This window comes from Protobothrops mucrosquamatus, unplaced genomic scaffold, assembly GCF_001527695.2.
Source record: "Protobothrops mucrosquamatus isolate PMUCROS unplaced genomic scaffold, P.Mucros_1.0 scaffold515, whole genome shotgun sequence".
Classification (NCBI taxonomy): domain Eukaryota; kingdom Metazoa; phylum Chordata; class Lepidosauria; order Squamata; family Viperidae; genus Protobothrops; species Protobothrops mucrosquamatus.
Genome location: NW_015386828.1, coordinates 608,767 through 626,356, shown reverse-complemented (window position 1 = coordinate 626,356; position 17,590 = coordinate 608,767). Strand labels below are relative to the sequence as shown.

The window sequence follows — 17,590 nt, the reverse complement described above, 5'->3', positions numbered from 1 at the left end:
CAAGCAACACAATGTATTTTAAGAGAGATTTCTGTAAAGTTCTTTACAGCTAGTCCTTGACCTAATGAGGGCAGGAATTCCATTGCTAAGCAAAGCAGTTGTTAAGTGAGTTGCACCTGATTTTTCCACCTTTTTTGCCCTGTTGTTAAGCAAATCACTGCAGCTGTGAAACAAATCATGCCATCATTTGCTTGTCATCGGGGAACATTGCAAATGACAATTACATGATCCCAGGATGGTGCAACCATTATAAATACAGTGCCCACATTTTGATCTCATAACACTGGGGATGTTACAATGGCAGAAATGTGAGGACTGGTTATCTCTTTTTTTTTCAGTGCAGTTGTAAGGTTGAACAGGCACAAAACAAATTGTTACCTCAAGTTTGATGCCCAGTTATGGACACCAGAGGTTCAGAGAAATTGAAAAGCCTCAAAGGAAGGCATGAAAAGTTTTCAGAAAACTAGAAACTAAACCCTATAAAGAAAGCCACAAGGAACTGGGTACGTTTAATCTTGAGAAAAGATTATTGGGACAGCTATGATAACCTTTTTTAAAATACCTGAAAGGGAGTCACATATCAGGACCTGTTCCAGAATGTGGAACACAGAACAATGGATTTAAATTACAGGAAGGCAGATTACCATTCTACTTTAGGGGGAAAAAACTTCTCAACAATAAGAATAGTGGAACCAATTATTCAGAGAGGTGGTGGTGGCATCCCTTCACTGGATATATTGAAGTGGCAGCTAGACTGCCAACTGTCTGAGATATTTTAAGCTGGGTTCCTGCAAAGAGCAGATGACTGATGTAGCTTCAGAAGGATCCCTGTCACCATCATAATTCAATGGTGGTTTCTTCAGACACTCTCACTTAGTGCTGAGAAGGGACAAGGAACTCAGGATTATCAACTTGCAAATATCTGAATGATCACTCAGTAGCAGCAAAAAGATAGCATTCTTTTTGCAACCTTTAGATCATTTCAGCTGAGATTTGGTAGCCCTAAGGACGCTGGACAAGAGAGATTCTCTATCCTGTTCTCTCCCTTCATGTTTATCTGCTTTTCTTGATTATTCTCATCATAGCCATTACTGAGAGTGATTGCAGAGGACGACAGGAAAGAATCAAGAAGAATGCTAGACATGAACAATTCACACACAGCAGAGGAGTTCATTAGTAACTCCTATTTATCTCATAAGCTATCTCATAAATGGCAGCTGAGACCAGGCTAAAAAAGCACACTAAGAAAAGATTGAAAATATTCAAACCCACACCACTTTAATGAACTCTCTAACAAAAAAGGGCTGGAGATATTGATGGCAGTTTCCAACTTTCAATACTTTATCACGAAACCTTGCACTGAACATCTCATCAAAATCTATGTAATCCTTATTTCTTGATCATATCTTGTTTTGGACGGCCTTACAATTATATTTTTATATTCCTGTAGGAACTTCAGATTAGACCATGAAGGAGTACTAAATTTTGCCATGCAGGCAATGCTAAAGGGGATGGGTGTGTGTGTGCAGAGGAAAGGGGGTCATGGTTTTGGAGTACAGAGACTCAAATAGATTAATTTGGGTCTCCAAAGAAGAAACAGGATATAATAAAAAGAATAAGAATTGCAAAGCAATCAAATCCTAGTACTCATTTTAAAAGCATTATCTATAATCTGAATCTTCAACAGAGGAAATTGGGGAGAAAAAAAAACAAATCTGAAGACTGTTATCCATACAAGGATTTTTTTTTCTGAGTGGACACTAAATAGAGAACAATTATTTTATTAATACTTGATTGATCTTCAGTATACCAAAGGGCTCAATTTGCAAAGCAGCGTGAGACAGTAAAACAGTTAATTAACTGTGATAATTCACACTTGAAGGTTGACATATGCCTTAATAAAGCATTCAGATTAGTTACAGTTGATTTGTCTTTATTGAAATGGCATAAAGATCGGCATATAGTGCTATTTCACTCAATTAAAAATAATGATATGTTAATTTAACAGCCTAGCCAGTTATTTTCTTCTTGATTGCTTTAATATTTAACAGACAACTGACTGTTTCTGGGAGAAGAAGTAGATTTCTGGGGAAGAAGAAGTGTATAAATAAATTTTAAAAATTGATTAGATGGATCACTTGAAAGCACTGTGGGCCAGATAGTTCTGTTACCGTGTATAAAACTACTGTATTCATTTAAAATCTCTCAAGTGAAGGCAGTAAAAATTAGTGGTAGTCTTCAGTCTGCCCAGTGGACAGTCTGTGCATAAAGGACCTTTTGTTTGTAGACTTAAGATAAATTTGTACCTGAACATAAATGAGATTTATATGCTAAATTCCTCCATATGGTTGCATAATGCAGCTACGTTAAACTGACAACCTACAAATAGTCCAGGGTGTATACACATGGAGACTCATGTCTTCTGAATCTGCAAAATGACCATTATTTCACTGCCAAGGCTTCAACTTTTACAAGAAAGCACATCTGTATTCTCTCGCATTGTCAAATGAACCAAACTTCAGCAGTTGCAGGGGAAAGCAAAGCAAAATAGACCATGAGCCATTTTGTACATTGTACTAACTAAACCATAATTTAATAATCTGCATCCGAATGAGCCTAGTGAAATGTCAAAGTCCAATCTTCATTTCTCTTTGACTTCAGCACATTCCTCATTTGTCACTATGATAAACTCTGAAGTGAGATTTAAAATAAACACTAATTTAGTAGACTAGAGCTCACTTTACATTAGAAATGTAGATGTGGATAGTAAGATTTACCTGTTATTGCAGGCTCCAGTGATACTTCTATACTTATTGGTTGCACGGTTGTTTTGACACTTAGGTGGTAGCATTTCAGACATACATCCAGATATATTGGAAATCACAAAGAAAACTTCACTAGATAACTGATCTGGAATTAAAAAAGATGCCATAATTCTTCCCACCTATAATATTTTACTAATAGCAAAACCTTATCGCAGGATATGATAGATTGGTTTAAAGATTTAACTTCAAAAACATGGTCCTACAAAGTCTATATGATTTTTTTTAACTGCCTACTGCACCCAAGGTAGGTCTTTACCTTGGGTGCAGTAGGCAGTTTTGATATTTTGAAAACAACCCATTAGTCTATTCCCAGCCACAAACAAAGCTATAAGCTAGTGCCCTCATCTTTACTATTTTAAAATAACCAACATTTCAATATTTGAGTTCTTGGCTTGAACAGTAGGACAGTTCCAAATAATACAATCTTTATCAACTTCATAAAGATACTGATTACATTTCACAAATGGAGATTTTTGCCAGCTATTCTGCTACTTAGGCTTAAGAGAGTGTTGGCTTTCTCCTAGTTTCCCTTCAATTAATCTTAGCTGCGATTGGAAGATGTTCAAGCTCTGGAAAGAAAACACTGTCAAAGTGTCTCCATCTGAACTGGATATTACAGATTGTTTCCTCTGTAGAGGTAAATTAGACAATCTGTCTTCACCCACATATTTGTGTATCCTTTAGAATTCTAATTAGTATCTAATTAGTAACAATCCAAAGAACCAAGCCCAATCATGTATTTGAGCACTTGCTATAAGAGAAATTCTTTATGGACTGAAAATTGCCAGTAGTGCTTGATTATCAGGATACACATGCTTTCTGTTCAAGTATTTGTTGACTTGCTTAACCAAACACAGCTGTTTCCTGTCTGCTTATGCATAGTTCTTCTGTACAGCTGTAAGAGAGCGTTATGTGACAGCTATCTCTCATGACACATGAGATGACAATATGTTGTGAGGAATCAAGTGCCAGCTTCACTAATTAATGTGGGCTGTAAGATAGTAAGCATCATATATGATGTCACTATTTCCTTTGCTTCTCTGAAAGCTTGTCATGAAGCTCTTGATAACAAAAGAAAATCCTGATTCTTATGAAGACTTCTATAAACAGATTCATGAAAGAGAAAATGGATTAGGCACAGACATCTTAATGACTAGATATTTTGCTTTTAGATCCCATTGTATCTCTGAGTTGATGATACTGAGTGGAAACAATATTGGTCTGTTTCCCTGATAAGGAAAAAAGTACAACTGTTCCAAATATGGTTTTTCCCCCAAGCCCCCAAGTTGTGAGAAGATCATAACATCTGTTCTCAATGTTTCTCCACTATCATGTCCTACCTAGCTGTAATAATGTGGCTAAATTGTCAAGAATTGGTTAAGAATTGGTTAATGAATACTAAAAAGGATTATAGCTGTGATATATTTTGGGTCATTCACAAGTACGTGATTTTTCTCTGCATACGTCTGTAGGCTTTGTGCATCAATGATATGCTTCCCATTTGTTATACTACCAGTAGTTTTAAAGATTTCATGTTTGTTGTATCATGCTCAAATACCATATTCTACTAATCTCTGCAAAGCTGCCTTTAGATTATGTAGCAAATTTTTCTAATGATTGTGATGTCATCTAAATAGCTGTAGGAGCTTGGACAGCTTTAAAGTACTTGGTCTGTTGCTTTCTGCAAACATATTGATGCTGACTCTACCCTTAAAACAAATGTTGTAGATCTATTGCTATTTCTGCATAGATTTGATGAGAAATATATAAAAACTTCATTCATTTCTATCTGTAAAAAACCTGTGTTAGGTCTATTTTATGAAATATTGTCTCCCAATGTGATTAGCAAAAATGTCCTCAATTCTAAGCAAAAGCTATTGTTGCACTAGTAGTAATGATTTAATGGTAACTTTAAAACAGCGGTTCTCAACCTATGGGTCGCGACCCCATTTGGGGTTGATCGACCATTTCACGGGGGTCGCCAAGCAAGGCTGTCCGCCATTTTTTTCCCCTTTTCCGGCGGGTGCCTTACCTCCCTTGGGCTGGGCCAGCTGGTGGTCGGCCTGCTCCGTCTCTGCCGCTTGCCAGCTACGCCTCGGCCGGCGCAGGGGGCGGAACCACGCATGTGCGGCGCTCCCGGGCAGGGAAAGTCCTCAACTTACGACCGGTTGGGTAGTCCTCGACTTACGACCGGTTTACTCCTCGACTTACGACCAGTTTAGTCCTCGACTTACGACCGGTTTAGTCCTCGACTTACGACCGGTTGGGGGTCGCGGCATTAAAAAGGTTGAGAACCACTGCTTTAAAATATCCACAGATCTGACATATGTTCTTAGCTGTGGAAATCACAGATGTAGAATGTAAACATTTCAAAGAATTCCTGCAAACTTTCATCTGATTCACCTCAGTTGCCACTTTTCTACATGACCTCTGGATCTGGGCACGCTTTATGAAACATAAGTGTAGCATGCTTCTCTGTTTTATCTTTGATGTCCTTGAGTGGGCCAATGCTATCTTTGAACACAGTAATCTTTGTGACAGAAAGTATAACATGCAGGCTATTGATGGGGTGTCAAGAGTGGTGGGATTCAGCCAGTTCGCATCAGTTCGGCAGAACCGGTAGCTAATTTTTTGTTGCCCAGGCCAAGAATGGACTTCTGGAAGTGGCATCCACACAGAGAACCGGTTGTTCACATATTTGAATCCCACCACTGGGTATCAAGAATTACAACCTATACAGGTGGGCCAAGGGAAATGAGCAGCCATACAAGATCACAGTCATGGTTGATTAACCTCTAACAATGTAACCCAATACTGTATGCCAGTGCATAACAATTTTGGGTCAGAGCAGTCTTTCCCTCTTCTTGTTTGCCTATAATTGTATGTGCACATCAAGAGATTAGCCATTTCCGACAAAGTTGTCACATTCATAGCCCATTGACTCACTCTGTAGAGTGCTAACGGTTTGAATGATGCAAATAAATAACACAAGCACAAAGTTTAAATGCCAATTGCTAGTTTGCATGAATGTTCCTTGGCATTTAGAGAAATAAAGAAAAATATTTTTTAAAACCCAAATGCTTGTTACTTAATGAAATGTCCTCATATACAGCTAGAAACCGACAGCCCCTTTGTTTCTAATAAACTATATGCAACGAACAACAGCGGCTATTTAAATATTCTGAAGAAAACATTAAGTTCATCCTTGTTATTTGGCAAACTTGATTTTTTCCCTGAAAGCACAAATACAGTTTTATAAGAGTTTTCTTTTCTCTCTTTCATTTTTTTTAAATAAAACCCCAAACATTTAAAGTGTTTAGTCTGACCGATGGCAATTTTTTTTTAAAAAAATAAAGTAGTGCTGCTTTAATCTAAGAGACACCACCCTCTCAAGCAACCACAGGGTTCCATTCCCAGTATTATGCTTATGTATTTATTCACCGTTTGGAGACAGCATGCGTTTATGCTTCTGATGTTTTTCTTTCAAGTCTCGCATGGAAGTTTCCATTTTTTCAGCAGCTCGAGATAAAACCTCGATCTCTTCTTCCGGATAGTTAGGAAACTGTGCATAAGCCACTGTTTGACTTCTTTGGTGAAGACAACAACACAAATAAAAATATTAATAATAGCATTTTAATTACACTGGCTTCAGAGGTGCACTGGGAAAGCAAGAAATAGAAGTCTCTCTTACTATCGCCTGGAAAAATGCTAAATACACATAATTGTCCAATAGAAAGGGAGGCATTATATGACTTATATTTCTGTGAACTAGATTATTGTTGATCAGCATGTTTTTAAGAATGCAACTGAAAAACTTAAATTTGCCTTTGCCTAGGCTTTGAATATATTTTCTGTTGCTTTTAATATTAATGAAAATATTAGATGTTTGACATGCTCCTTTGGGTATTAAGGATAGTCTACAAGAACAAATGGATGGACCCTTTCCCTTCCACTAATATCTATTTACTGATTATTTTCTGAAATTTGATTTGTTTCTCTTCTGTCTATGAAGTTTGGCATCACTTTCAAAAACTTTTCCTGTCATGGTTCCGACAGAGACAAATAAAGCAAAACTCCGAAGCTTGCAAGTTCCTCAAAGAACATGTTTATTGATACAAAGTATCGGCACGTCAAAAAAGTGAAACCAAGTCTGAATAGACATGTAACAATCCCCAATACAAAGTTAAGAAATCCCACCCCTAAAGCTATGCAAGCTACTACATTCCCCAATACATCTTCTTGGCGGGCTTTTCACAAAACGCCCAGCCTGCAGTCCCGGGAGCAGCCGATGACCTTGGTTCCCACGGGAGAAAGTCTGTTTAGTCTACCGAAGCACCTGGTAAACCCCCCTCCCTCCGTGCTATGTGTCAATCAAAAATGAGTAGGGAAAATGGCTGCAGCCATGCTCATTTTCAAAGTTGACATTTCCAGGATGGAAAAGTTGAGATGATTGAGATTATTATATATGGAAGAATTTTATGAAGGTAGATTGAAGCATTTGGCATGAAATGTGAGGGAATTAAAAATGCACAGGCACACGTTCGCCTGAATTTGAATTGTACTAAAAGAAAACTCTTAGAAATTATGAAACTAAACTTTTCTATTTCATTCATAACTTCTAATGTTGATGATTGTAGAATAATTCACAATGTTTACTGACCTTCTGAAATATCATCTGCTTCTTTGGGGCATATAAATTGATTTTCCACTTCCTTTGAGCACCATATGGCTCTTTTGTATCCTCATCGGGATACAAAGCAACAACAGCAACAACAACAACAATCAGCTGAGTGAGTGAAATATAAAAAGACATTGTCTGCAGAAGTGTTTGCAGAATAATCTGTTTTTGGAAGATCTGCTTTTGTCTCATTAGTACAGAGACAAAAGATGGGGGAGGGAAATCTGATCAGTCAATGAAGTATAAAGGGACAAATTTTGCGCACAGTATGTTTATCAACTCCAATCAAAACCAAGTTTTCATTTACTATAAGGACAAACTACTTGATGCATCACAGAGCTAACAACCAGCTACTCTTCTGTTATTATTATTTCTTTATATTAGAGAAAGACCAAAATGATTGGATCTAGTTTGGAACCACCATTTTCTTACAGAAATTTACTTCTTTATAAGAATTTAAAAACAAATATTAAATTTATAACAAGGAATGAGAATTTTAAAAAAATCTTGTGGGTAATATGCATTTTTTTTTTTAAAAAATATCTTGGATAAAAATATCTTGGACACTGGCCTTTTTTGAGGGGAGGGGAGAGGGGGGTTAAAAAAACAATACCAGAATGCTACATTGTTGTATACTGGTCCTCAACCTACAACAGTTCATTTAGTGACAATTCAAAGTTACGGCACTGAAAAAAGGAACTTATGACTGTTTATAACAGTTATGACTTTTGCAGCATCCCCATAGTCATGTGAACAAAATTCTGATGCTTGGCAACTGGTTCATATTTATGACAGTTGCTCTATCCCAAGGTCATGTGATCATCTTGTCCGACCTTCTCACAAACAAAGTCAATAGGAAAGCCAGATTCACTTAACCACCGGGTTACTAACTTATCAACTGCAGTGATTCATTTAATAACTGTGGCAAGACAGGTTGTAAAATGGGACAAAACTCACTTAATAAACATCTCACTTAACAACAGAAATTTTGGGCTCAGTTGTGGTCGTATGTTGAAGACTACCTGTATTGTGTACAGAGTAAACAATTTCATCCCCAGTGCAAGCAATGGGATTTAATCAGCATCATTTGTTTTGTTGATTAAAATAGGGTAGCTCCAGCCACTCTAAAGGAATGGAAATTAGCTTTTTCTCACTTTCCTCTACAGCTCCTTGGGCTGTCTACCAGATTTTATACAATGTACTTAATCAGGTCTCTTGAAGATCAAACAATTGCATTAATTAATTCATTAAATTTATATGGCTGCCCATCTCACTTGCAGATGACCGTATATAGTTAAAACGCAGATCATACTCTTCTATCATTAAAAACAATTAAAAATTAAAAGCTAAATTAAAAATATAATAAAAGGATAGAGGAGAGTTCACTCTACCTATATACAATATAACCATTTAATTGACTCTATACTTCCTTGGGCACCTCAGGTTTGATGGCATATCCAATTGTTGAGTGCCTTCCAGAAAGCTGGAAGATTGGGGAAATTTCACCTGGTGGGAGATGATGTTCCAGAGGGTGGGTGCCATATCAGAAAAGGCTCTGTTTCTGGATCCTGCCTAATAAAGCTTCTTAGCCCACAGGACCTGTCCCTTTTGTTGGATCTGATGGGATGACTAGATGCAATCAGGGAGAATCAGTCCTTCAAATAACCTGTGCCCTGTGCCATGTAGGGCTTTAAAGGTCATCACTAACACCTTGAATTGGAGCTAGAAGCAACCTGACAGCCAATGTAGTTTGTGAAGCAGAGATGTAGCATGTGAAGTGCTTGAAACACACATAACTGCCCACGCTGCTGCATTTTGTAGCTTCCAGATAATCGTCAAGGCTAGCTCAAAGTAAAGCATGTTACATAATCTATTTGGAAAGTTACTAATGAGAGTAGGGATTCCCAACAAAGGGAATTGATGCACATCATGAAATTGGGCAAAGACCCTCATGACCACAACTGTTGTTGTTCAGTCACTAAATCATGTCCAACTCTTTGTGACCCATGGACTGTAGCAAGCCAAGCCCCCCGTCCTCCACTGTCTCCCTGAGCTTGCCCAAATTCATGCTCCCTGCATCAATGACACTATCTAACCATCTCCTCCTCTGCCGTCCTCTTCTCCTTTTGCCTTCATTTTTCCCCAACATCAGGGTCTTTTTCAATGAGTCTTCTCATTAGGTGGTCAAAGTATTTCATCTTCTGTTTCAGTATCTGCCCTTCCAAAGGACAGTCAGGACTGAGTTCCTTTGGGATTGATGGATTTGATCTTCCTGCAGTCCAATGAACTCTCAACTACCACTTGCTTTTTGAATTACCAGCAAGGAGAATGCTGATAAGCTGCAATGTCCTCAGGTCATCTAGCCCCTGGCCCTCAGCCTGGCCCTTGACTGTGGGAGCTCAGCTGAGACTTGACCCTGGTGATCTACCACCTGCCCATCTACCTTAGCTCACAAGCCATACACAAAGAGGCAACAAGCCGGATTTGGTCCAAGCAATCAAAGATTAATACCTCTCTATTTGCTCTGGCTGAGTTTTAGAGAATTTAGAGATTTCTGTATTAAAATGAAAGCGGAGTCATTTCTGAATTAGGATGAATATGCCCATTGATATTGGTAGCCTTTGTAATTATTTCAGAAAATAAATGCCATGTGCCATTCACAGATGCACTGTGCTTGGGTTTTTAAAATAACTATGCTACAAAGTAAATCCATTTGGCCAATAGGGTCCTCCTTCAAGTTCAAATAAAATGAAATCAATTTTTGTTCACTTGGCTGAAGTACTTTCAGGTCTTAGTTCATAAAAATCAGTAAACGTAACCCTGATATCCTGTGTATAGAATTATTAAGTGTTTTTCAAGCTGTAACTAAATCAGAAACTGCCTCTTCAATTCAAGAGTCCTTTTTCACTCTCAAGGGTAGTATTGAAACTTACTGCCCTTGCACTGCTGCAATCTTTCAATGAGAAATCTGAACATTTGAGTTTTCACAGTGCAAAGAATGCTGTCACTTGGTGAAGATCAGATTTAAAATAATACATCTCCTTTCTTTGTTTCCTTTCCTTCCCTGTAATATTTGGCATTCTCATAATACTTTCCTGACACTTCAAATAAAAATTTCTCAATCTGGACACATGTAAGTTATTATAATTAAAGAACAAGTATCTTCCAAAACCCTTTCAAGTCTTCCCAAATTTTCCCACTACCACCAGTTTCAAAAAATATTTTCAAATTACCTAACTGATGTTTTATGAAAAATATGATTATTTAAAGTAATTATGCTATGGAAAGGAAACAGATTTGAAAGGTGACTAAGTTGCATGAAAGCTTGAAGTTACATTTCTAGACAATCACATGTGTACTACCAGAGAAGATGCAAATATAAATGTTTGGACCTAGGGTCCATATGATTTTTAATTCAGTTTTTGTGGAGAATGATAAAACCCAAAAGCCACACATTGTTCACTGTGTCCATTTTATTCCTCATATTTTGATAGCTCTTTTGAGTAATTAAAAGGTATTAGAATGCCATCAAGTTGGGCCAGGCCTCTAAGTAGTCTATACCTCATGGACAATATCTATCCCAGCATCAATCCCTAGCTTAACAGAATAACAAAGTTGGAAGAGATCTTGGAGGTCTTCTAGTCCAATCCTCTGCTCAAGCAGGAGACTCTAGACCATTCCAGACAAATAGCTGTTCAATCTCTTCTTAAAAGCCTCCAGTGTTGGAGTACCCATAACATCTGGAGGCAAGTGGTTCCACTGATTGATTGTTCTCACTATCAGGAAATTTCCCCTTAGTTCCAGGTTAGTTTTCTCCTTATTAATTTTCATCCATTGGTTCTTGCCCTGTCTTCAGGTGCTTTGGAGAATAGGTTGACCTCCTCTACTTTGTGGTAGCCCCTTAGATATTGGGACACTGCTATCATCTCACCCATTGTCCTTCTTTTCATTAAACTAGACAAGGTTCCTGCAACCATTCTTCACATGTTTTAGTCACCAGTCACCACTTATCATCTTTCTTGCTCTTCTCTGCACTCTTTCTAGAGCAGACATGTCAAACTCACAATGTCACCTGACGCCGTACGATGTATCAGAGCTTTTTCCCCATTGCTGGCAATGGGGTGGACACGGTTTAGTCATAACGCATCTGGCCCGCGGGCCAGCAGTTTAACACCCCTGTTCTAGAGTCTCGACATCTTTTTTATATATTCCATCCACCCGTCTTATCTCTTGACTTTCCTAAGTCTAGCCAAGTACAGTTGCTTTCCTCTCATCATCTTGTATCACATAGCCAAAAGACATCATGAGAGCAGCCTGCCTTTAGTTACTTGTAATATATTTCATATTCTAGCATAATATGTAGAATCAAAAGCCACACTTAATAAAGCAAAGATTTTCTTCCTTAAATTATCTTCTCCTTTCCATTTGCTTAATTATTTGATTTCATCAACCTTTTCTGAAACTTCCATTTCATTTGGCATTTCTCTCTCTCTGTGGGGTTTTATTCACCTTGGTAGAATTTTAAACAAAACATTGCCTAAGTAAGGAATAAATGCAAAAGTCTAGTAAATCTGCACATTCTGTTGCCTCTGTTGTCTTTGGTGTAGGAGCTGTTCACCAATTGCCTGCTGCCTCTGGACCACACAGACTTGTTCCCATGGACATAGAATCATTTGCAGATTAACTGCTTTTTCTGCAGCTTTAAACAGCTCAGTGGGTATTTTGATTGCCTCTGGTGCCTTTCTACTTGACAGCCGTGCTTCTTATGTGTAACGTCTTAGTGGAATTGATTCTTGAATACATTCTCTGTATACAGATGTTTCTGTCACTCTAGAATTCCATTTGCAAAGGGTTTCAATATAACATTTCCTTCTTTTTTTAACCTCATTTTCCTCTCAATTTTCTAGTAGACCTTTTCCATGATTATTTTTGAATATATTAGCAATAAATGTTCTTATGAGCTTCTTCCTATTTTGCTTTTTCCTCTTATTTTCTTCTATGTGTTAGTATTCTTGAAATTGAGATCTTTCTTTGTTGCATGTTGCTGTTCATTGTGAGAGGACGAGCAACGGAAACCAAATGGAGACGCGGTGCCTTCGATCACATCACTCAGGCGAAAACTAGGTGGTGCTTCTCAGAGGTAATTTCAGGAATAGATACTTCATCTCTCTAGTTTTCTGATTGGTGCATACAGGAAAGGAGGCTAGACCACCAAGTATTAGCTGGGTTGTGGCTCTGGAACTTTTTCCTGTCTAGCTATTCAGAGCGCAACTAATGATGAGTGGGAAAGCTCTTAAAGGGTTCTGTTCCGAGAACCAGTTGTTAAATTATTTCAATCCCACCACTGGGTAAAGGTTTCCCTCTCCAGTCATGTCTGACTCTAGGGTGTGGTGCTCATCTCGAGGGCACCAGTGTTACCTGAAAACAATTTCTGTGGCCATGTGGCCAGCATGACTATTTGTCGAGGTGCATGGAACACTGTTATCTTCCCACCAAAGTGGTGCCTATTTATCTACTCGCATTTGCATGCTTTAGAACTGCTAGGCTGGCAGGAGCTGGGGCAAGTAATGGGAGCTCACCCAGTTGCACGGAGCTCAGGTCTCAAACCTGGGCTGTCTGTCTCCATCTGATAAGCTCAGCATCTTTAACTGCTGAGCCATCGTGCCTTCTGGTAAAATCGTACTACCATAAAATTGTTTCAACACTCAGCTCTTGGAAGTCCTGTAATTACTAAACTGCACTTCTTCTTCTGTTTCAAATATGTGGTTGATTGATGCCATTGTTATCTACCTCATAATATTCAAATGTAAGATGTGTATTTTCATTGCTTGAAGCAGGTGTTTATCAAAAATTTGTCTTCACAACACTCTATTAACATATAGTATATCCTGCATCACTGCATTTATTCAATCAAAATATTCTTGTAATTCAGGCTGCTCATTTCTTTAACAATAGCATTTCAATCACATAGTAGTATATGATGTAATTCCCTGATGTTGATTTAACATTTTTTTTGCAATTTGCCATAGCATTCCTTAATTTCTTCTATCATTATGTCTGCATTAAGTGCATAACTTTTATAATGTAGATGTTCCTGGATTTCCACTGATTCTAATAATTATGAACTTAATCATTTATTGTGCTATAGCCAAATACATACTTTACAATGTCCTTTTTGAGAATCATAGCCACTCCATTCCTTTATATAGTTACATGGACTGAATGTAATCATAATGTGATTAAAGTGATAGATTCCAGCCCACTTAATTTCATTTCTTCCTAAAACATTTATTTTAGTATCCTTCACTTCAAAAGCCTCAATTTTTCATCAGTCTTTGCTTCTCATCTTATGTATTTCAGCTGTTTCTTCCTGTGAAGCATACCAGAGAAAGAAGCAGCTTTTTAAAAAATGCTTTGGATAAATTGAATCTGCTGAATGGTACGTCTCCAAGGAATTCTTCTTTCCATACTGGTATCATCAATGACCAGAATGTTGTCAGTTTATCATGTGATTCCCTCCAAACCGTCTCATGAAAAGCAAATGTTCTACCCCAGTAATTATAAGGATGTTTTTCAACCAAGATATTATATCATTCAGCACCCAAACTGTCAAGTGCAAAAGATCCAGTCCACATGCTTGTTGATCAAGTCCAGTGTAATGTATTGAGTTAAATTTGAGAATTTGGTTGCTGAGATCTGTGTAATAACGGTTAGCAGGCCACGTGGCCAACCAGCCAGACTTTCTGTCTGCAGACTACTTAGTATGCATTTAAGTGGGAGAATGCTGTGTTTCTATTGGCTGCTGCCTCCTAGACTGAATGTATAAATAGGGGTGGAGAAATGATTGTTAGTTTCTGTTTTGACCTTTAATAAAGAAAGTAGTTTTTCACCTTCTGTCTCTTCAATGCTGCATCGAACAGAAAACATAACATTGGCAATGAAGGTGGGATCGTGCTGCCTCAACACAAAGAGCTGAGTCACTATGTGGGTTAGGTCTAGCAGATGCTTGGTCAGAATGGCGTTCCACCCCCTCACTCTATCCTACCAGTATGGAAACGCTGGAGGAGAGTGCTTCCAAGGATCCGCCCTGGAAGTCCCACGGAAGCCTGCGCAGCACGAGGCATTGAAAGGCCCATGAAAAACTCACCATGGCAAAGATCGGAAAACTCTCTGAATTCGACGTCGCTCATCTAGAGAGGTGGAGCTCCTATGTTGCGAGAGTTGAAAACTACCTGCGGGTTAACCAAGTTCGAGATGACGGATTGAAGGCTGCGACACTGTTGTGTGTGTGTGTGCGGTCAGGCGACATTCGACATCGCCGAGAATTTGGTTGCACCAGCTCTGCTCAAGTCCATTGCATATTTGGAACTTAAGAAGATGCTCAAAGAACATTTTGAGCCCAAGCTATTGGTCATCGCTTGGCGGCACGCCTTCAAATGGCGAGACCATTGCCCTGGCGAGTCCGCTGCTGACTTCATAGCCGCTCTTCATCAAGTGTCCCGAATCTGCAAATTCAAAGACCTCGAAGAAAGACTGAGGGACCATTTAGTTTGCGGCTTAAGAAGTCAGGAGCTGCAACAGAAGATCTCATTCCAAGATGCATTGCGGGAGATTATGGTCGAAGAAGCAGCTGGTGGAGCTGTCAAGGCCTTGTGGCTCTCCAAGAACCCTCCTTGCATGGAAACTGTTCACCAAGAGGATGCTGAGAGAGTTGAAGACTCCGAATCGGACCACGAAGTCAATCGGTTACAGCAACCACCTGAAAGAAGGCCCCAACAACCAATTGACAAGACATTTCCCTTCTCTCGTTGCATTGGGTGTGGAGGCCGACACAAACAGGTGGAATGTCAGTTCCACACAATAATATGCCGGGCGTGTGGCAAGCAAGGCCACATCGCTGCTGTTTGTATGGGTCGCATGAGAGAACACTCATCAGAAGAGTTGCCTCGGAAAGGTACCGGGGTCCCCGGACAAAACAGGGTGGGCTATTGCACTAGTAGAAAGAGCGTGTTTAGGACAGGTGCCCATCGCTCACTCAAGGAAAAGTTGAGTCTCAAAGTCAAGTTGCAAGGGGTTCCTTCTGACATGGAGTTGGACACGGGGTCAGCCTTATCAATAATCTCCCAAAGGACACTCCAGCAAATTTGTAGTCGAAGCGGCAAACAAGTTAAGCTCAGGCCGTCGAACCTTGTTCTAACCGATTTCCAAAACTCCCGGATAAAAGTCAAGGGGGAGGCCACACTCGGGGTGCAGTTCAGGAATTTTGAGGGTCCCCTGCAAGTCGTAGTAGTTGAGGGCAACTGCACTAGCCTCATTGGACTCGATTGGTTTGATGCCCTGGGAATTCAAGTGACCGGGTTAAATAATAATAATAATAATAATAATAATAATAATAATAATAATAATAATAATAATAATAATAATAATAATAATAATAATAATAATAATAATAATAATAATAATAATAATAATAATAATAATAATAAAGTTGGAAGGGACTTTGGAGGTCATCTAGTCCAACCCCCTGCTCAGGCAGGAAACCCTATACTATTTCAGAGAAATGGCTGTCCAGTCTCTTCTTAAAAACTTCCAGTGTTGGAGCATTCACCACTTCTGGAGGCAGGTTGTTCCACTGGTTAATTGTTCTAACTGTCAGGAAGTTTCTCCTTAGTTCTAGGTTGCTTCTCTCCTTGCTTAGTTTCCATCCGTTGCTTCTTGTCCAGCCTTCAGGCGCCTTGGAAAGTAGCTTGACTTCCTCTTCTTTGTCGAGCCTCTCGGCAGTTTGTAAAGAGTTTGCTGATGTCTTCAGCTCAGAGTTAGGGAAATACAAAGGCCCCCCAATAGCACCAATAAGGATAAAGCCTTGTTGGGTGCCTTTTTCCCTGAAGCAGAGAATCAATGCAGAGCTGGACAAGCTGTTGCAACAAGGCATCTTAGAGCCGGTGGATAGCAGTCCATGGGAAACTCCCATAGTCACGCCACTTAAGGCCAACGGGGAAGTCTGCATTTATGCCGACTATAAATGCACGCTAAACAAAGCTCTCCAGCAGCACTCCTATCCGGAACCTGTAGTTAGCCACATTTTGGCATCTCTACAGGGAGGTCGTATTTTCACCAAATTAGATTTGGCCCAGGCCTATCAGCAGCTACCGGTGGACAATACCACGGCTGAGGCCCAGACTATAGTAACCCACAGGGGAGCTTTCAAGGTGCGGCGGTTACAGTTGAGTGTTAGTGTAGCCCCAGGCATATTTCAGGGCATAATGGAGTGCACGCTCCGCAACATTCCAGGTGTGTGCCCGTATTTTGATGATGTCCTAATAGCTGGGGAATCAGTCAAAATCCTCACTGACTGGCTCAGGGCAGTCTTGCAGCGTTTCCGTGAAGCGGGACTGAAGCTTAAGCAGGAGAAATGTAAAATTGGGGTTATTTCTACAGAGTTCCTGGGGTTTTGCATAGATACCAAAGGCATTCATCCTGCTGAATCCAAGCTTAAAGCAATTCAGCAAGCACCTAGTCCGAAGACGAAAGGAGAACTCCAGGCCTTTCTGGGACTCCTTAATTTCTATCATGCATTCCTCCCCCACAAGGCCGCAGTGGCAGAGCCGTTACACTGGCTCTTGGACAAGAAGGCTCCATGGAAGTGGACGAGTGTCCACGAGAGAGGTTTTGTAGCAGTTAAATTGTTATTGTCATCAAATGTGGTGTTGGCCCATTTTAATGAGCAGCTGCCAACCAGCATTGCGTGTGATGCATCCCTGTATGGAATCGGAGCTGTGTTAAGCCATCTTAATGCTGATGGCACACAAGTTCCTATAGCCTATTATTCTAGAACTCTCTCTTCAGCAGAACGCAAACAAATCGATAGGGAGGCATTGGCATAAAAAAGTTCCATGACTATTTGTATGGCTGCCATTTCACGGTCTTCACTGACCACAAGCCACTTCTGGGGTTGTTCATTATGAACAAGCAAACACCCCAGATTATCTCTCCTAGGATGTTGAGGTGGTCAATATTCCTGTCCACTTACAATTATTGTTTGGTTCACAAACTGGATAAAGAAATGGGCCACGCTGATGATCTGAAT

General features: G+C 39.5%; 1 protein-coding gene across 1 annotated transcript in view; it reads right to left on the bottom strand.

Annotated features, from left to right (window-relative positions):
• TPO (thyroid peroxidase) overlaps window positions 1–13,163 on the bottom strand; it is a 49,024-nt gene extending 35,861 nt beyond the window's left edge. Inside the window, 3 exon segments of the mRNA XM_015816874.1 lie at window positions 2,778–2,910; window positions 6,267–6,412; window positions 13,111–13,163. Of these exon segments, the coding sequence (XP_015672360.1) occupies window positions 2,778–2,910; window positions 6,267–6,412; window positions 13,111–13,163 (332 nt within the window).
• Between the last annotated feature and the right edge of the window lie 4,427 nt (window positions 13,164–17,590).